This window comes from Achroia grisella, unplaced genomic scaffold (genome assembly GCF_030625045.1).
Source record: "Achroia grisella isolate CSIRO2021 unplaced genomic scaffold, CSIRO_AGI_Agris_v1 utg900, whole genome shotgun sequence".
Taxonomy (NCBI): domain Eukaryota; kingdom Metazoa; phylum Arthropoda; class Insecta; order Lepidoptera; family Pyralidae; genus Achroia; species Achroia grisella.
The window spans coordinates 559,212-581,842 of NW_026713059.1; the positions used below are offsets into that span (position 1 = coordinate 559,212).

General features: G+C 31.2%; 2 protein-coding genes across 2 annotated transcripts in view; one reads left to right on the forward strand and one right to left on the reverse strand.

Moving 5' to 3' along the window:
* Positions 1–982: 982 nt before the first annotated feature.
* Positions 983–11,199, forward strand: LOC131853338 (MORN repeat-containing protein 4 homolog). Its single transcript, XM_059204205.1, has 3 exons — positions 983–1,206; positions 6,321–6,430; positions 11,041–11,199. Exons 1-3 carry the CDS (start codon positions 983–985, stop codon positions 11,193–11,195), a joined length of 489 nt encoding a protein of 162 aa, XP_059060188.1. The 3' UTR covers positions 11,196–11,199.
* Positions 11,200–13,252: 2,053 nt separating this feature from the next.
* Positions 13,253–22,631, reverse strand: part of LOC131853310 (elongation of very long chain fatty acids protein 4-like) — a 29,876-nt gene continuing 20,497 nt past the window's right edge. Inside the window, exons 5-7 of the mRNA XM_059204170.1 lie at positions 17,714–17,841; positions 17,214–17,363; positions 13,253–13,402 (exon numbers count right to left, since the gene is read on the reverse strand). Coding sequence (XP_059060153.1) covers positions 13,319–13,402; positions 17,214–17,363; positions 17,714–17,841 — 362 coding nt within the window. The 3' untranslated portion in view covers positions 13,253–13,318. The remainder of the gene's footprint in view (positions 13,403–17,213; positions 17,364–17,713; positions 17,842–22,631) is intronic.

The following is a 22,631-nucleotide window of genomic DNA, read 5'->3' on the forward strand; positions in this document are numbered from 1 at the left end:
GCGACCTACATAGATCTATTGTGCTCGCCCTTTTTCAAAGTTCGCTACCTAGACCCGTCAGAGACAGGAATTGACGGATATTCTTAGGAGCGATGGTTTTTGTCTCCGCAGGATAGAGTGTAAACTTTCCAAATGAGATATTACATGTATGTATGAGTAAGCTATAACCACATAGGATGTGTAGTGGCGTTTCCACTTCAGTTTGGCAAAATCTGCAGATTTTTGTTGTACATAGGCCTAGGTTTGCCATATGTTTGTTCAATTTGCAGTATCCTGTAGAGAAGAAGAGATACTTACGCAGACTACTTTTTACAAAGTAAAAAAAAAAGTTAAAAATATAAGTTCTTATTCAAACATGAAAATATTAATCAATCATTAATTTGTTAATCGGATTCGAACTGACAACTTTTGTGATCTACAAACCAGGTTAATAAACATACACATATATATTCGGTACTGAATGTGACACGTTTTCTGATAAATAGTACTGACATGCACGATTTTATTGCTGACGTTACGTTACGACCGTGAATATCCGAACATATTTTAAAATTATGAACGTTTAAATTTTACCTAAAATAAACATAAATATATTTTTCGTGGACATATTATTTATTGTTTACATTTTACAGGAAAACAAATATGATGAATGTAATATACAAGGGCGAGTATACCTGTAAAAAGAGATTACTTCCAACAAAAGTAGAAAATTTTATAGGTGTTCACTAGGTTTTACGAAATTTAAATTAATTTTATACGTATACGAAAAAAAGGTGACATTGAGAGACTGCTGTATACTCGTATACAATAATTAATTAAAATAATAAAAATTAATAGTGTTATCACTTCCGGTTTTTTATTCTACGATAATAACAATTAATTTTAATATAATTATTTGTTTTATCAGATGAACACCGAACCCGCAATCATGGGAATGAAAGATAGTGTGCGTCACTGCTATACTATCAAGTTCGTCTACAATATGGCTAACAATCAATTATTTGTTTCAGTTGTAGATCCAGGCGTAGTAAAAACTGGCGCATATAAATATGAGGATGGGACGAGATACGTTGGTGAGTGGAATTCAAAGGGACAGAAGCATGGTATGGGACACTTAGTGCTTCCAGATGGGACGCGATATGACGGAGCAATGATTAATGGATTGTGTTCAGGACTTGGTGTAATGGCATTTCCAGATGGAGCCAAGTAAGTAAAACTATATATATTAAACCAAGCTGTAAATGTATAGTCGGAATCAGAGATAAAAGTGCAATATTTTTTTCTGTATACAAGTGTATTTTTAATACTGATAATATATTACATAACTATTGAGTCAATGTCATGATGTTTTAGAATTTTTTATATCGATAATCATAACATAGTATAAAACAAAGTCGCTCTCGCTGTCTGTGCGTCGCTATTTATGATTAAATCTTTAAAACTACTCAACTGATTTTGTTTAGTTTTTTTTTTAATAATTAGAGTGATTCAAGAGGATGGTTTATATATATAATACATGTACACCTATGCGAAGGCCGGGCGAGTAGCTAGTACATAATATAATAAGTAATGAGGATCTCGGAGGCTTTAGTATACCACTTTCCTTCCGATTTCTCACACGCTACATACATTTGTATTTACAACTATGATTCTTTGTATCTCTCTGGGTGATTTTCAATATAATTATAATAATATATCTAAGTATTTATATAAGTTGTCAAGTAACCGTACCCATAACGCAATCCGGGGCTATAATTATGTTAACTGTTTATTCTGAAAACTGGTCAATTGGCCACAATAGGCTAACGTCCTAACTTTACTCTTATTCGATGTTCTTCAACTGGCAGCCTACCAGCATTTAAATAAGGATTTCCTAATAAAAAAAATACCACTAAATGTATTTTATATTTTTGATGATTAAATAAAAAGAGTTTACGTCCATCTTACATATATACCGTATGTATATATATATATATATATATAGACATACATGTATTTTTTTATATTGTATATTCTATGTAGATAAGTATGGTCATATATGTATGTTTATTTAATCAGATCAAAGTACCGTTCACATGTCACTGTTTGACCTTTAGTTGATAGGGAGGAAACACTGCAAGGTGTTAAGTTCGCTATGTACACATTTATTTGTATATTTGTGCATATATTACTATATATATATATACGTTTGATTCAACTGTCATCCGCTGAAATTCTTTTAGACCATACTTATATCTTATCGTCATTTCCTCTGTGGGGAAGGATCAGATAATGACGATCCTCCGTCCTGACAAATTGGTTTAGTTTTGTCCCCATATATCTCTCTTAACATCATATGACATATCCGTACAGCTTACGTGAGAAAATAATCTTAACTATCTATATATCAAGTGTAGAATTGTCCCCATTATATATACGTCCTATAAGTCGCCCAGGACGTATGTGACAGTATCAACACATTGGGAACTTATAAATAAAAATAATAGTCCATACAATCATAATAATATAAATATTGAGGAATCGAACCCGCGACTAGCCGAAGAATAGCGGTGTGTAACACATAAAACCACCGAAGAATTATCTATACCTACAAATAATACCGATACAAATTGTAAAGAATCAAAAGAAAAAGTTTAAAGCAATTATAGAACTCTCTTCTCATTGAGTCACATTTAAACATAAAAATACTATGTTATGTATAGTTATCATGTTATAGTGGGTGCTCCTATATTAATATGTATTGAATCTCATATTAAAGACTTGCCAGCAGTCTGTTACGATTACAATTTCTTAAGTGGTAGAACACGCTGTGAACACGCGTTTGTGTCGCCTGAACTAGGAAATATCAGAACGTTTTACTAATGATAACGACGTTAAGTGGGTAGCATTCCGCATCATGAGGTACGTGAGTCGAGGTTCCGGACGCCCTTCAGCCAATGTGAGTGGAGTGAGATAAATATCTATTATATAAAATTCTCGTGTCACAGGTTTCGAGTTTATACTCCTCCGAAAAGGCTTGACCGATTTTGATGAAATTTTATATGTATATTCAGTAGGTGTAAAAAAAAAATATATTTTTCTAACTATTTTTCTATGTTAAGGGTGACTCACCCTTTTTTTTTTTACTTTATAGACATATTTATTTTATTTCTATTTAATTATAATGTGGCATTAAAAATATTACAATCAAAAACAACACAAATTTTCATCTATTTATCACCAAGCCCTACATATTTTTTAATAAAGATATTATTTTTTGCAAAAGAACGTTTGCATGACAGCTAGTATTATTATATAAAAATGCAAAAATATTTTTTTTATAGTATAGAGGACAAACAAGCTTGCGGCTCGCCTAATGGTAAGTGATTACTGCCGTCCATGAACACCCGCATCACTTGGGAAATTGCAAGTACGTTGCCGGCCTTCTAAGAAGGAATAAGCTCTTTTCTTGAAGGTTTCAATATAGTATCGGTTCGGAAATACCATTGATGGAATGTGAAATATATGTACATACATATATATAAATCCAAGAGTGTAAATATTTTTATAAAAGGATCTATCTGCCTATCAAGGGCAGACTGCCATTTACACATTTTACCATTTTTCATGTCGCCTTTTGACTTTATTGTTAGCTTTCTTGGGAACATTATGCCTATACATCTATTTATGTCTGGTATTTACTTAATAATAGTATATTCAACTCGCTATAGTTACAGACCATTCATCAATTTCCTAATCATTTTCTCTAGCCACCCCTTCTTAAAAGGCGTTGCTCGCTTCATCTGCAATTCCTCTGGTGTTGCGAGTCCTTATAGGCGGCGGTAATCATTTACCATCAGGTGACGAGTTCGTTTGCTGCCTTTGTTTTGGAAATAAGAGAAAGCAGCAGCAGATTAAACTGCTGCTGCTGCTTTCTCTTATTTCCAAAAGGTTATTAATGTCAACACTTTGCTATAAAAAAAAGCATTTGCCATGTATATGAAACAGTGATGGTATATTCCCAGGAAATTCACATAAAAGTACTATGAATACAGGAATATTCGAATTACGCACGCACGCATAAAAAAGGACACGCACATCCTCGTTGCCGCTGGTTGACTAATTTTGATTTCTATGCTAATACATACAAGGATCACTTTATTATTTTAAGTCTAAAACGGAAGTGGCTGCAGATTAGAATCAATTACACGTTTACATTTTGCGTATATAACGACAGTTTGTGCGATAAACAATAAATTTTCCTTGTGAAGGTCTTATACATGGAAGAGGCTGAAAACGAACTGTATCAAGGCTACATTATGTATCCAATACATATTATGTATCGGATACATAAAATGTTGTATATTGGGAAATGTTATTTAAATTTATTTTATTTATTCATTTAATTCAGGCTACATGGCCCATATTATACATACGTTATATACAATATAATACTGACATATATAAGAAACAATAATAAAAAGTAAAAATAAAATTGTCTCTATGATCACGACGAAGGTAATCTCCCACGGTAGAGCCGGTAGACCACCCCCTTCGGCCAGCAGTCCTCCTTCGTGAAGGTGGGCAGCATATTGGTGGGGACCTGGGCCACGAACGCTTTGAAGTCCGCGTTGTGACTTGATTCCAGCTGCGTCACCCTCAATGTCAGGTTACTTTTCGTCCGGATATAGTCGACAATGTCCTGTTCCTTGGTAGCGTAATGTAAGCGGGACAGGTACATTGCCGTGGTCGGTGTTGCGATACGCAACAAGAAGTTGAAGTTAAAGACATGCACAGCACCATACAAATTGACGAATATGTTGGTACAAAAATATATTGGTTGTATTCCTTAGTACCACAGATAACGTAATATTGTGTACTCGTACTGAATTTTCTCCTACAACTATCTTTACAAACGTAAAACAGCGCTAGCTGCAGTCTCTACTATAATATTTAAAAAAAATTAAAGCTACGCAACGGATTTTAATACTTTTTTCAGCAGTAGATACAAGAGAGATCCAAGAGGAAGATTTATACATATAATACATGCATATTATAGTACAGATGACCACCCGTGCGCAGCCGGTAGGTCGCTTGCAGTTAGAATTTATATATATATATATATATTATTACATAACGGCCATTGTGGTCTAGATGTTTACAATACCACTTTACTTTCGATGGTCGCGGGTTCAATTCCTTGCACGGTGCAAACATTTGTATTCATGAGTCTGGATATTTTCTACATATGTATTCACAAAAAATATTTAAGTATTTATATCAGTTGTTTAGTATACACAACACAAGCTCTGCTCACATTAAGTGAGACTAGGTGGCTCTGTGTTAATTGTTCAGTGTTATTTATTTATTTATTCCATTGTAATATTATATTTTACATTAAATATTAAAAAAAATAACAATTTTAATACTTTTTATATATGCTATCTACCTCAATAATGGTTTTTAGATTCTTATTCAATTTATCTGTGCGTGTCCACGCACGCTAATATCAGAAATTGCTTAACAGATTTATTTGCTGTTTTTATTGATGTATTGTAGCAAACTTAACTTTTTATGTTTGTTTTGTTTCCAATCGGTTCACAAACAAACAATTATGAACTACTGTTATTCCAAATACCTGGGGGAACGAATGGGGAACCATGGGGAACGAAGTTACGTAGAAGCATTCAACTAGAGAATAGATAAAATATTCTTTATTTGTAACATGCATTGAAGAAAAGATATTAACAAAACAATTCACACAGCCCCATCTAGTCCCAAGTTAAGCTAGCTAAAGCTTGTGTTATGGGTACTAGATAACTGATACAAATACATAGATAATTTTTTCTTAAATACATGTATATCATAAATAGAAAACACCCAAAATGATATAAACAATCATACTCATGAATACAAATGTTTATTCCGTGCGAGGACTAGAACCCGCGACTTCAGGAACTAAGGCGGTGTGCTAAACCGCTAGACCACCGAGGTCGTCATAGGCCGGCCGAGATAAATACACATAATTATATAATTTCAATAAGGTGAGTAGTAACTTGTCTTGTCTGTTTGGGTTACAGACACTGACAACTCTATTTCCTTTTGACAAAATTGCAATAGCATGTGCTGGAGGTCACTTTATTCTTCCTAATTTGAATTTAAATATTAAACTGTATTCTTGAAAATATATCAAGCTCACTTCAAAAAAATAAGAGCTAAAGTTCTTGTAAGTTCTTCCTAAGAATTTTTGACAAATTATAAGAGTCTGTAGACCGTAATGAATAAAGATATTTTGATATTCAGTAGTTGAAACAAAAGTCAATTTTAGTTCTATTTCATAGGTATGAAGGCGAGTTCATGCAGGGTTGGTTTCATGGTCACGGTGTATTCTGGAGAGCTGATGGGATGAAGTACGAGGGGGAGTTCCGTGGCGGAAGAGTTTGGGGTTTGGGTAAGAATTATATTTAATTTGTACCAATGTGGACATGCGTAGACTGGATGCTAGCAGCGCAGGACCGATCGTCGTAGAGATTTTTGCAGAAGGTTTTTTTTTGGAAAAAAATACGAGCTGAGTTTCTTGTCAGTTCTTCTCATCTCGATATCATTCCGAACTGACGGTAGATTTGACATATCATAAGAGTCTGTAATAGACCTACATGAATAAAGATATTTTGAATTTGAATTTGAAGGTCTTTGTTCAGCAGTGAACATCTTCGGGACTGAAATAATGATGATGATGATGACCAAGGAAGACTTTGTAAAAAGTCGTTATATACCTGAGTAGTACCTATTTCAGTCGGAAAGCAGCATACTTTGTAAGCTGTGTTTTGGCAAAAGTTATGTATATTATTAAGGTAAGTGGTGTATTAATTATTGATGTGTTTTAAAATAATAATTCCATAAATCAAGGTCGTCACAAGATGTATTGTAATGATAGTGCCACAGATAACATAATGTATGATAGCGCTGTTCATGTATACGAGAGAACAATCACGATTTACTATCACCAATGCAGATTGTTTGCCATTCCAATTATCCACATAAAACATTTTTTTCTTTATTTAATAGAAGCTCTAAAGAATCACTTATTTTTTTGGGTGCGGAAAATCTTCACCGAGAATTCCATTTGAGGAGAAGGTGAATTCTTACCCACTAAAATATCACACGACTTACTACTCATTCCCTAGTGTTGTTGCCTAATTGTTTACCATAATTGAATTGAAGGAAAAATTGGGGTGTAAATTTGAACTCCCTAGAGTTCCAAAGTTTTCTCGTACCCACAGCACGTAATCATTTTGTTTGGTACTAGATCACGCTGTGTGAATTCTGGTAATTATTCAGAAAATTATTTTCTAGCTATTGCTATCTTGGTTTGAAAGAATGTAAATTACTCTAATAGTCAATATGTTCCTAATATATTTTAGACTTTATAAACAAGAAGTCAATAATATAACCACGTACATTATTTTTAGTAAGTACTGTTTTTCCAAAGGTTGTCTGAAAAAGATTCCATTAACGATAAGATCGCCTTTTGTACTTCGTTTTATTTCAATCTTTTAATTTTGACCTTTCAATGTCCTTTCAATGTCGATGCAATAAAGTGTTAACAAAAATGAAACATATTATATGAAGAAATAAATTGATTTGATACTTCTTTTTATTACTTTTAATTTACTATAGTACATGATTGCTTTTAGAATATCGTAGGCGCTTGAATTTTAAGTGAATTTGAGATGATTGAAAATAATATTTATAGTTGAAAATAACTGCTCAAAAGTACTTAAAATTTTATTAACTAAAGATTATAATATCCATTTTATTCTAGTATATTTTAAAGTAACAGATATTTTTCGTAGTACTTCAAAAGTACTAAAATTTTATTTATGAATGAAGATTATTAATTATAATGTCTATTTTATACTAATCGAATCAAATCAAAATATCTGTAATTCTGTATTCATTAGATCTATTACAGACTCTTATGATATGTTAAATTTACTGTCAGTTCGAAGTTCCTTCGAGCTGAGAAGAATAGACAAGAAATTCAGCTCTTATACTTTTCAAATGACCTTGTACATGTCTACAAAAATGAAGATTCATTTTTAAATTCAAATTATAGAGTATATAGCATATGCTGGTGTGGCCACCAGCTTCAATTTTATTGAAGGGAAATTTATTTATTTATTTAGCAATATTTTAAAGTTTGTCATATATGTTATAAGTGATATTTGTTACGCGTTTGATTTTCATATGTATGACGTCACGTTATTGCTGTTAGATTAATACAGGCCCTTGTCTTTTTTATTTCTGCTAAAATATTGTTAAAAAAGAAAGATTTTTTAAATATATTATCGCCTGTCATCTCGTATTCACAGTTTTAACATGATTTAAAATATTAGACTTAGAAGATAGCTATACTCCAATTTTTTATGTATATCCTCAAAGAAATTATATGTAATTTGATAGACCAACGATTTATTTACACCTTAATTTCATACCTAACGACATAAAATCCATATAAAATACACAGTTTAAATACACAGACGTTTCAAGGTTACGGTAACCGTTAACCATCAGATAGGCCGTATGCATGTTTACCATCATTGTACTATAAAAAATGACTATTTCAGGTCATGTCTGAAATATTTATTTTTCTATACTACATATAGCAACTTGCTTTGTCAGCTATGATACGGTTGTACTATATAGTATGGAATAAGTAATTGAAATTATAGGATAAGAAGCATGACATCATACTCTGGAGTGGCAACGCATAAGTGATATCACGGGGGTTACATAATAACGTGATAGCGGTAGTGCTGTTCATGTATACCGCTTACCATCTCAGGCAGGCTGTCAGTTTATTTCCGTTCTAATTCCAAGAAGAAATGAACAGACATGTGGTCTGTCTATGATTTCTTAACAGTACAAAAAATTGAAATGATTATTGTTTCCATTACATTCAAAAATATATTGGTCGAGTATTTTGTCACTATTAAAACTGACTGTTTCACGTGTATCAATGTACACTTTGATATATCTTAATACTAATTTAAAAAAAAAAATTATAAGGATAAATGTGACTAAGGCAAGTTATTAAAAGTTCCTGATCTCTCTTTCTTAAAAGTTTTGTGATGTGATTTGTCATGAAGTATTGTGAAAGTAGGCATTTTATAAAATCTTTCGGAACTAAGGACTTACATAATGGAGTAAGTTCCTTCTAAAATAATATTAGTAAGCTAAAGTTTCAAGTTTTTGTTTGTAATATATAAACTGACAGTACAGCAACTTTTTTTACAAATAAGCGAAAGAGAAAGAGAATGAATTTTATTTATAAAAAAATCTCTACCTTAAATTATATTTAAAAATAAATTATATTTATAATTTACTTACTATAATTAATAAACAATTATTTATTGCTTTTTGTAAATAGTAATTATTTCCAGATTTATTTATGAATCGTGTTATTTTAATAACTTATAATGATATAAATTTACATAGAAATATTCATTACATTTTGTTATACATAGAGTAATATTCTTTAAACATTTAAGTCATTCTCGGCCACTTATGCAAGTACTTAACTTTTTTTAACCCCATCAATACCGTTATAATACAATTATAGCTAGTTCAGTTGAGAATTGATTTAAATTGTAACATATATTGACCCATAAAATATATATCTTATATATAAAATTCTCGTGTCAAAATTTTCGTTCCCATACTCCTCCGAAACGGCTTGACCGATTCTCATGAAATTTTGTGAGCGTATTGAGTAGGTCTGAGAATCGGCCAGCATCTATTTTTCATCCCCCTAAATGTTAGGGGTAGTCCACCCCTAAATATTTTTTTTATTTTAAGGCAAAACAACGTTTGTCGGGACAGCTAGTTATATATATATAATATATTGTCATAACTTCGTACTGCAAATATATTTTGCGAGTCTCGCAATCCTAAATTCCACTTTAGTACCTTACATGTATTTTGAGCACGTATATTTAATACCCGTGAATCTAGAATTACAGGATAAAACTTGTGTTGTGACTAGATATTGTACTAGATATTAATAATGCAATAGAAACATCGTATAGGTATATACGATGACAAAGCAATTTTTGTGGCTTATCGAAGAATTTAAAAGAGATACAGATCGTAATATTTTATTTCGTAGCTTCGTTCGTAGTGTTTGTTTATACATAAGTTTATTTAACTATTTTTCGTGATACGACTTTAACAATACTGAACACATTTATTGAACAAAGTTCTATATGTACGGTATACGTGCATAATATATATATATAATAATTATCTTGCCTTTTTCCCATTTTATTTGGAGTCGGCGCAGTAAGTCATCTTCTTCCACTGAACGTTACTCTCCTTTTATACATAAACACACATACATACATAAACATCTTTCACACAATCTATCTATCTTATTTGTATATAAATATTGGAAGTACAATCAATATGAAGGTCCATCACATGGAACGTCGTAATAACAATAATATTGATTTATTATCAGGCCAATATTACATTACTTGCCCATTTTGTTAGTATTGTTTCTTATAATTAATGTTAGTACGTAGAGACACAAAATACATACACAAAAATAAAATACAAATAATATCAATAATTAATATTAAATTAAATTAAAATACACTCACATATAAATATATAATAGATAGATAGATATATCGTTTATTTCTTTGTTACTAGTCACACACACAACATGTTCATAAGAATAGACAGTACATAATACGACATAAGATTTATAAAATTGTGTTATTATGTGTGATCTGTAGCAATACAAAAATATCGAAGCCCGGCGTGGAACATTGTTCAGGGAACAAAACACTGATTTTCAGCTTTAACCCATTTGAGGGTACGTGAAAATAATAATTAAAATAAATATAAAATAAAAAGGAGCAATATTATTAGTGATTGTCTGTGCGGTGTGTTTATAATAAAAATAATGTAAATAGTTCAGAGTATAATTTGATATAATTTTAACTGTACGGTAAGGATCAATATAAAATATACAAAGTCTCTCTCTTTCGTCAGGTCTCGTGACATTCAGCGACGGAAGTAATGGGTTTCCGCGAAATGAGGGTTTCTTCCAGGACTGCAAGCTGCTTCGACGCAAACGGTGCCCTGAAGTTGTTCAGAGGGGGCAGAAGGTAGCTTATATGGCTAGAGCGCAGTGCCAACAAATGTAATTTATTACAGGCATGAATTAAATTAAATATATTTTAAATTATTATATTTTTTAATTTTACTGTTTGTTCACCCTGTTTATATGATGTCAAATATGATGTATGACTAACAAATATATATATAATACTTTATGGTTGGTCTATTCTAATGCTGTTGGCTGCAGCTGGCCTTTCTGACCTTTACAGCTTCTCCTGACGATACGGGGCGAGTGCAGATGGCACTCTAAACTCGCGGTAGGACTTATGGAGCGGCTGATGGCCAACTCCCGCCTGACGGATACGACTTTAGTCTGAGAGCACCACTAGGGCTTCGAACCTCGGCTCAGGCCGTCGTAACATCGATCCCCGTTGAATTGGACGGGGGATCGATCGGAGGGGTTTTATATACATGGATATTTATATACAGGGATACAATTTTAGTCTGAGGACGCCGCTAGGGGTTCGAACCACAGTCAAAGCCGTCATAATTTCAATACCCGTTTGAATTGGACGCGAGATCGATCGGAGAGGACTGGTCTACCAAGTGACTTTCTCTCAGAGGAATCTCTCTTCTTTATTATACGCACTACTTAGTTATAAAAATATGTATTTTGCTCACGTCCTCATATATATGTAATATATATAGGTATAAACAAGAACTCATGCATTGCTATTCCGGAGGAACAGATGTAATTCTACTATAATTTCTATTTAACCGAAATGTAGCTCACAAAAACTAACGTTTTGGATGCTGTTTGGAATCTTAAAAAGCTGAGATAGAGATAGATAGATAGTTTTAGGACTTGAATAATATGCTATAACATGAAACGTGGGAGCGATCTGCTCCTTTCTTCACTACAAGGCAAGTGGCACTAGGTGGAAAATGTATAGAGAAGCTATTTTTATTGCCATCACAGAGTAACGGAAAATAAAAACAGACGTTACAGTCATAAAAACAAAAAGTACAAAGATGAAAAGAAATACGCGGCAGCAACACAAAATGGCCATAACTCAGTTTATTGCTTTGTACAGAAAGGAGGAACGGTTGGTATAAATTGGTATATATCGACAGTCACTTCGTTGGTATACTGGTATACATATATTGTATCGCCGGTACTTCAATATTTTATTGTAATTATCTTATCTAGATTTATATTAAAGGATATATAATTACTATGCTAGTACAGTATATTATTTCGCGGCATTAATATTTTAATTCACATTGTCATATTTCACCAAAATCAGTTCGCATTCAGTAATCAAGAACGTTGAATACCCATTTATCGTTAGGTAGTTAAATTATCAATTCAAATGTGCGGTATTATTTATCTTTTTTATTAGTTATGAGTATCTTTGACGGCCTCGGTGGTCGTGTGGTTTAGCACACTGCCTTACTCCCGATGGTCGCGGGTTTGATTCCTCGCAAGGCATCAAATTTTATATTCCTGAGTATGATTTTTTGTATCGGTCTGGGTGTTTTCTATGTATAATATGTATATATTTACGTAAAAAAATATATTTGTATGTATTTATATTTGTTACCTAGTACCCATGAAATAAGCTTTAGCTAGTTTAACTTGGGTCTAGATGGCGCTGTGTGTATTTTCCCGAGTTTATTATTGTCATTTATTATAGTTTTGGAACAACCCAATAATTGGTCCTTCGAGCCGGATCTGAACCAGCGACATATGGATTTATTTAAACAAATCCTATTTATTTATACACACACATATGATAAAGGATTAAAATAATCAATTTACATGTAAAATAGAATGGCAGTAAGTAGTATCTATTAATCTTCATAAGAAGTTTTAATAAGTAGTAATACATCTTCAATAATCTTATCCCTAATGAACTCCTTCCAAGACACCTTTTTAATTTTAATCCACTTAATTAGGTTAAATATAAGATATAAGACAAAAGGTGGTGCACATTATAAAAGTAATATATATAAATAAATTGTCTGGCTACCATATATTGGTAAATTTCGGGATAATGGGAAAAATTAGGAACAAAAAATAAACTACCCAAACATAACAACTTTATTATCCTTACAGCTTTTGTTTATCCCTGTAATTAATAATATACTTTTAAACGTTACTTTATAATATTACTGGTTGAAATAAATAAACTTAAAACTAGGAGGTTCAGTTGTTTTTCAGTTTTCTTTTGGCGATAGTTTCGTCATCGTCGAGGCACTGTCCATATCGCACTTCCATACATTTGGTGCCCTGTAACAAATATAATCATTATTTAATATCTTATATCAATAGTTTATTTCTTTTTACAAATATTTTACATAATAAAAAATATATCTATTCTAAAGTATTTCTTCATTTGTATGACACTTTATGTTCCTCAATTATATCCGTTACCCTAAGATTGCCGTGAAAAAAATGTTTTTAGCTATTGCTAAAGGTAACTTTATTATAAGGGGATATTGATAAAAATAAAGTTATGAGTCTTTCAATTAATATTTTACATATAATTAAATTTATTTATAAATAATAGGAGAGATACATATGTAGATACCCTGGAAGGCCAAGTCAAGAATATATTTTTTTTCGTAGTGTGTTATATTTACATTTCATAGTTTATATTTAGATTTAAATAATATTTTATTGAGAGAGCATCGTAGTCTAGTGGTAGATACCCCGGGTAATTCCTCAAAATAACTCTCATGTATTAAAACAATCGGTAGATGGATACAACGTCCAGTGCTAGATGTTTAGTACTCATAGCACAAACTCTTCTTAGTTTGGGATCAGATGGCGCTGTGTGAATTTTTCTGAGATATTATTATTGTTATACTCATAATTGTAGACAATTTCTGGAAGGCACTAATGACCTCTAGTACAAGTAAAAAACATTTAAACACCGTAAGAAAAATCATTACATCTACCAATAAAAATATTATATAACAAACATAATATAACTGCGTTACAACTGAATGATTTGTATGAAAGCAAGAGGCAGTGGAACGAATCTGTCCGAGATTGCATCACGCCACTTTCTCTCAGAACTTTCAGTTACGTAACGGATCTCGACGTTGATTACAACATTATTATCGCGTGTTACTTTGTGAATGCCGACGGGTCTTTTTAACCTACTTACAAAAAGTGGAGTCTCTCAATTAGACTGGATTTTTTTTTTGCGTGTTGTCGTAAATCGTTTTTGACGTTTCTTTTTTAATTGTAAGGGTCAGTTATATGAATTGTAGCCTTAATATTGTAATAACAATTCTTGAAATAAAGGTTTGTTATTATTTTTTTAATGGCATATTTTATCCAAAATATTAAAAACGAACAGGAATTGAAATTTTCCGCTAAAGCAGAGTAATTGGACGTGTATGTACATTTTATTTCAAACTAAAACAGTTCGCACAGCGCTATCCAGTCTCGAACTAAGTAGAGCTTTGATTATGGGTAATCGTCAAATGATGGGTATACTTAATAGCAAATAATTGCTTATACTTATGAATATGAATGTTTATTTTACGTGAGAATCGAACCCGTGGAAAAATAATCCAGAGTTTTATTCCAAAAGTCGAATAATATAGAAAGTCGAATTATGCGATTGATCCAAAAGAGTAGTAGATAACAAACGAAAAATATGCTTTTATTAATTTTATACGAATAAAGAATATTTCTTTTTCTGAAATTATTTTGTTTTTATAATTATAGAGCCGTTTGTCTTCAGGCGTTATTTACAATTATCCCAAATAATTTTTATAAATTAATCTCAAATTAATTATTAATTAAAGGTAGAATTTCAATTTTGATGTTTACAAAACCAACTTACCACTCAATCACGAACAGCTAAACGAATTTGAATAACGTAAATCATACAAATATTCAAACTTATTAAAAATTTAACTACTCGTTATTTTATCGACAATAGATAGTTTATATAACTGGAATGCGAAACTAGATAAAAACCCGTCATCATCTGCTTGTACCTTATCCCATTTATTTGGGGTCGGCATAATATGTTTTTCTCTTTCATTCCTCTCTGTTCGCAGTCAGCTCGTTATTTACCTTTTCTTATCATATCATCTTTCACACAGTGCTTCCATCTCTATTCCGGCCTTCCTCTGCTCTTATAGCAATCCACATTCATATGTAACACTAGATAAAGGCCCACCGGCATCTATATTCATGGCCAGCATGTGACTCTCTTATAGTTTTTTTAAATTATTCTACAGATTTTCTTTTCTAAATTATTCGGTTGTTAAAGCTACATCAACAAAAGGTATATTACTGCATATTCCACCCGAACAACGTCGGGAATAGAGCAATAATTTATAAAAATGTTGACATCACTAAAATATACTTTTACATATAATAAAATCTTAATATATGTCTGTTTGTCACTAGTTTGAGTTAAGGTTTCGCGTAAAAACAACTGGAGGAATTAAGATAAAATTTTCATAGAATTTGTTGTTACTTAAAAACAAATTAATTTTGCCATAATTCACCCATACTTATGGGTAATATATAGGCTAAAGGAAAATTAATTAATTATGTGAATATTTTCTATTCTCTAACTATATAATGGAAAGTCTCGAATAGATGCTTCAAATATTGGTGTCGTTTGATCATATTTTCTATAAACATATGGCACATGCGAGCAAATTTGAGAGAACCACTAACTAATAAATAGAAAAGGAAACAGCTAATGAATAAAAAACTCTTACTAAAACAAGAAATAATTATAACAACGAAAGATACAAAATAATTACTACTAATTAATGTAATGTAACATAAATAGTTGTATAATATTTAGTTAAGGATAATAATATTTGTTCGCCCAATAATGTTAAGGGAAGACGATCTATTTTTATAAGACATTTATTTTGTACCTGTTGATGTTTATACCAATAAACGGTGATTTGATTTGATTTTTTATTGTTTATATCGACACATTATCTATAGGTATAGTTACAGAAGTACAGTTTGTTAACTTATTTTTAAACAACTGTGAACTTTTCAGAGTTTAGTTCACGCATACCTCAATTCTAATGATTGGTACGAATTTTTGAGTATCGTGCGTTTATTTTTTACTAGCTACTCGCCCTGGCTTCGCACGGGTGTACATGTATTATATATAAACCATCCTCTAGAATCACTCTATCTCTATATATATATAATATATTAAAAAAATGTTTCAAAATCCGTTGCGTAGTTTTAAAGATTTTTACATACATAGGGACAGACAGCGACAGCTACTTTATTTTATACTATGTATAGATGATGATTTAATAACTTGTGTAATAATTGCAGGGTCTTTAAATTTATTGAAATATGAAACAGTCCTGTTTTCTCACTGGTAAAGTAGTTTTCTATAGGTATGAGTATTGTCATGACGGTAGTGCATATTGCTGTCGAATGTATACGTGTATATGTATATATACATATACATATACACGTATACATTCGATATGACGACAAGGACGGGCTTCAGATTATTTTTATTATTATTTTATACATTTTAAATCTCGAAATCCAATATTATTTAAAAGGTTAAAGTTACGGGTCATACTAAGTAGATACAGAAGTAATTGTAATATGCTTAATTTATTATCTGTTGTTTAGTAAGTAGATAATGTTAAAAGTTCTAGTTAGTTTGAAACAAAATAGCTGAGATATTGATTTATAGGCAATATTATGATATCTACCAAATTTACAACAAAGATAAAAACTGACGCCTCTGTAATAATTACAAACTTTACCAAATGATTAATTTTCTAAGATACATAAAGACGCTGAATTTATAAATCACACTGTAAATATAATAAACTAGCTGACCCGCCCAACTTCTTCTGCATCACGCTTATTTGACATTTATCATTATATTGCGCACAGTTTACTTAATAACAGCCTACGTGTTATTCTTATGGATAAGCTATATTACTGCAAAGTTTCATCAAAATCTGTTCCGTAGTTTTTGCGTGAAAGAGTAACAAACATCCATCCATACATATAAACTTTTGCCTTTATAATATTAGTAAGATGAGAGAGAAAAAGACTTCATATTTCTTACCTTCGCAAGATACGCTTTCATGTAAAAGTTTCCGAAGAGGACGATGAAAGAAATCATGTAAATAATAAGTACATAGTGCATCCACAGAGGAAACTCGCAGCCGGTCCTGATGCCGTTCACGCCAAGAATTAAAGCACAAGTGAACTGGATCTGTAAGGTATTAATAAGTTAATGAAAATTAAAAAAAACAACACTCACGCCAGAACCTGTATCTTTTGATTCATTAAGAATAATTTTCTTAACTTAAAATCAAGCTTTAGAGTTGTATGTATTTTAAAGCAAATATTAAAAAAATAAATATCCAAAAAATAAAAAAAAATGTTAGGGATTTACGACTTTTATCACTTAGGGGTATTAAAAACACATAGTAGCCGATTCTCCGACCTACTGAATATGCATATAAAATTTCATAAAAATCAATCAAGCCGTTTCGGAGAAGTACGGCAAGTGACATTGTGACACGAGAGTTTTATATATGAGTTATATGAGTTATAACTTACCAATTGCAAAATTGTGAGGTATTTCTTCCACCACAGATATTTGCTAACTGTCGGCCCAAACACTGAAAGTCCGTAATAAGCGTACATAAGTACGTGAATACTGCTGTTGACCATAGCTGGCAGGAAAGCTGTAACATAAACATAACATTGTAACAACAACTAAACAACTATCCTTGAATTTAGGCCTGACTATTTATAATTTAAGTATATATGAAAACAAACATCTATTTAGAGATAGGACTGATTATTCTTACTTACTTGAATATCTGGATTATTATAATACAATAATAATACTTGGCAATATAAGCTCGTCTCTATCGTCACTATAAAACTACTAAATATATGTTACTAATTGTAGAATAATAATAACAATAATAATAAATAATCTCAGGACAATTCACACAGCGCCATCTAGGCCCAAGTTAAGCTAGCTAAAGCTTGTGTTATGGGTACTAGATGACTGATGCAAATACATAGTTTTTTTTTTCGTAAATATATACATAGAAAACACCCAGACTGATACAAACAATCATACTCATGAATACAAATGTTTGTGCCGTGCGAGGAATCGAACCCGCGACCATTGGACGTAAAGCGGTGTGCTAGACCACTAGACCACCGAGGTCGTCAACGTCAAACAATATCCCTAGACAATTCAGATAAGGCCAATTCACATAATCGTAAACTAAGCAGAACTTATGTTATAGGTAGTAATACATACATAATATTCATACTGAAACACAGGCTGGCATAAACTCATGAATTAAAATGTTCATACAATGCGAGGAATCGAACCCGCGACCATTGGAAATAAGGCGGTATGCTAAACCGCTAGACTACTAGATTGTAACATGTTATATTTCAATACTGCGATATATACAAAACACTTCATATAGAAATATGTATATGAAGCATGTATTTCTATATGAAGCGTTTTGCATCCGACTTACCCTAAAGTTCGTAAGTTCAAATCTGAATGACACCAAACTTTGTATGTCGATTGTATTTCTGGCTGACTCTCTAATGATAAAAACACCGATATTTCATAGTATTCCTTTTATATCCAAAAATAATCCGAGAGACAGCGCAAAGAGACAATAACATTACTTAATTACAAACCCAACCTTAGCTACTTACGAGGAAATACATATACATACATCAGCATCATAATCTTTTATAGGCCTATATGAATTAAGATAATGTTGATTTTAAGACTAAATTAATTTCAACCTTATGTAAATTAGTGTTAGAGTAACGCAGAAGGAAATCATTTAATTAATTAAATCCAGAACGTTGAAATGAGTTTATTAAAAATAAATCTGATGGAAAATATAATCTATATATGTATTATGAAATATATAGCTTCCATATTCAGTTATTTCATTCATATTTAGTTATATGTTAGTTTATATTTAGTTGTTGCTCAAGTCAATATAATATACTTTATATTAATTAAGTGAAGCCTAAATTAAGTTATTGCCACATATATTATTGTAAATACAAACTGTAACGCTATTGGTTTAAAATAAATTAAAACGGAGCCTTCGAGAATTATATTATTTTTATAATTTACACTAGCATATTCCGAACAGCATAATATTATTCTTAATATAAAATCAATTGTATTAATAATAATAAAAGTAAGTAACTAAGTAAGTAAAAAATCTATTTATGTACTTCTATTTTTTGAAGTCTACTCAAAATACTCGTATAAAATAAAACGATTTATTATACGAGCAGATATAATAGATCAAAGATATTGTAAAGCAATTACAATAATACTTAATAAGCCAAAAATTCCAACAACAGATCAAATAAACAAACAATGAGCAAAGAATAAAAGTTAGGTTCACATTTCTTTTATGTTGAGTAGAAAAATACTGGCTAAAATGCTGACCATACATATAACATTTTGTTATATCAGTAAATATAAGAAGGAACTTGCCTTTTGTAAATCGAATTAGTCGTAACAAAACAAAGAAATGGAATTTGTCTAAATTGTATCAAAGAGTGTATTGTTTTTAGACCTATTTTCTGTTTGGTGACGCAGTATGAAATTCCTACTGTGTCAACAAAAGTAGGTCATTAAGCTTTTAGTTATTTTCAAAAAGTCGGGGCCTGTAAGTATTTTTGTAGAGAAGTACACTTTTATATATTGTTTATTAGATTTTTAGAAAACACTAGCTGCACCCGCGACTTTGTCCGCGTGGAATTTAACTTTATTTTTCTAAATTAAAAGTAGCCTAAGTTACTCCTTATTACATCAGCTACCTGCCAAAAATAGTCCCGTTAAAATCTATCTAGACATATCAGAGATTAGCCAGAATAAACAGACCGACAGACAGACAGACAAAAATTTTAAAAAGTGATTTTTTGGTGTATTACCATATTTATATTCATATGCAAGTAGTAGAAAACGGTTATTTCAATATTACAAACAGACACTCCAATTTTATTTATATGTATAGATGATTAAATCTATCTATCTATTTGTAACGATTATGTATTTTTAAATGTTACAGATAAATAGATAATAATAATTATTTTTTACCCTATTGTCAAAATAATGGGATTATCAATATAAAAAATTAATAATTTTTTTCAGAATTTAAGAATAAGCTATGTTTACAACTTATTTTTGTCGTAACTCTGTAAATAATTCTTATTTCTATTCAATTATTGAATACCAGTAACCGTCAATATTTACATAGATTAAAAATAATTATTATAAAAAAAGAAATAAAGTATAACTAATACCTACATACACATAATACGCAATACCTTCTCGTAATCATTCATTGTCAAACAAGTGTTTCGTATTTTGGAAATTCAATATGGGTTTGCTATGCTCCATGGGGTAAAAATCAAATTAACCCCTTGTCAGGAAAACCAAATTGCGACCGGAAAAAAACAAAGCCTAGTATTACAGATTAATGTTTTTAATTAAAACACAGAGACATTTTAAAACATTTCATTAAACCTATAGGTTTTGGGCTGCCTCTATTTATGACAGTGTTTACTATAAGAGCTTCTTAGAAATGTAACAAATTTATATTGTATCTAAATTTCAGTATTTGCGATATATAAATTACTAGCTACTCGCCCCGGCTTCGCACGGGTGTACATGTATTATATATAAAAACAATCCTCTTCAATCACTATGTCTATTAAAAAAACCGTTGTGTAATTATAAAGATTTAAGCATACATAGGGTTGGACAGACAGCGACAGCGACTTTGTTTTATACAATGTAGTGATGTAACATAATTTAATCAAATCAAATCAAAATATCTTTATTCATGTAGGTCTATTGCAGACTCTTATGACATGTCAAATCTACCGTCAGATCGTAGCTGCTTTCGTGCCAAGAAGAAATGAGAAGAACCTCAGCTCTTATTGTTTTCAAATGAGTTTGTAACATGATTACAGAAAATGGATTCATTTTTAAATTCAATTAGGGAGTATGTAATAATCACCAGTATATGCTATTGCATTTTTGACAACAAAATTTGAAAAAAGAACGTAGTTTTTTTTGATGATTTTCAGCGCAAACTTCGTTCCAAATAAGTTTTCTAATTTTGAATTGTCATCAGTATGTGTAATAGACCTACTTAAATAATCAAAGATTTTGATATAAATTAAAAATAAATTGTAACAGCCAGTACGTATAATAGTAATTTGAAATTCGTATTTCGAGCATAAATTCTCGAATATTCGAAATACGAATTTCAAATTCCAATGCAAATCATTTAATTTAACACTACTGGCACCACCCGCATTTGAATGAACTCTGAATTATATATATGTAACTATTTGTAATGTTAGACCTATATTTTTAAATAAATATATAGTTCTAACATTACAAATAGTTACATAACATTTTATACAGTAAATATTTTATTTTAAGTGATTTGTAAATGAAAAAGCATGAAAAAAGAAAACTGAGCGACGCTTAGGTGGGGTGGTGTCGTAAGAATGCTGGACCACATCCAAAATATCCACATTCGAGGCAGTTTTAATGTGACACCTGTACTGGAGGTTTTGGAAAGACGCCTAAGTTGGTATGGTCACGTCATGCGGGGTCCATCAGACTATATGACAAGAACATTACTTAACATAACAGCTCATAATTTGAACCTATTTATGCATACTAAACCTTCAGAATTAAATGTATTCAATCAATAAACTGCATATATTTAATATTTTTTTTATGGATGATAATGGAATGGCGCGGAATGCACCATTCCTGCGTTAACGGTTTACACTGGCGGGGCACCAGTGGAGAATGATAAGATGAACATGAGATCAAGTCAGATAGTCCATCGTTTCAAATTGACCAGGAATTTATCACTATGTTTTCCAGGAGAAACCGCGTGGAGGTCAACCTGACATTTCATTGCTAGACTGCTAGTAATGGGGTAATAAGTCAATATTACTAACATCAAGTCCCTTTGCCCCCTTATCTGAGATATCTTTTTTACATAATTTTTTTTATTTATTTATATTTAAAAAAGAAAATAAAGAAGTGCCGTTATACTATAAAATGAGGTGTCTAAAAAGGTTAAGTTAAACACGGCGGAAAAAGTATTTCCCGCCTTTTCGATTATTCAAAGCCGAACCTTTCTTTTTTGTCCATCGTACAGTCATAAATCATTCTCAATTCCAATTTTATCGCAATATTAGATATGTACATATTAGATATATGTGTAACTATATTTTTAAACTTATATTTTTTCCCTTACTTGAGAAATTATTGATTGTCCATAGAATTTCATCTTTAATTTCGCGTCCTTCTAGTTATAACTTTTCAAGAAAAGTATATCCATACCAAAATATATAAAAACTGTACTCACGGTTTGACCCTCAAGATTTATAGGCTATATGTTATTCTGATGTATAAGCTATATTGTTGTAAAAT

What these genes read in the sequence shown, in the direction of transcription:
- LOC131853338 (XM_059204205.1), top strand. Translation starts at nt 983, where the DNA reads ATGGCTAACAATCAATTATTTGTTTCAGTTGTAGATCCAGGCGTAGTA. An exon ending in GCATTTCCAGATGGAGCCAA is followed by an intron (nt 1,207 to 6,320) that starts GTAAGTAAAACT and finishes TCTATTTCATAG; the next exon opens with GTATGAAGGCGAGTTCATGC. An exon ending in CGGAAGAGTTTGGGGTTTGG is followed by an intron (nt 6,431 to 11,040) that starts GTAAGAATTATA and finishes CTCTTTCGTCAG; the next exon opens with GTCTCGTGACATTCAGCGAC.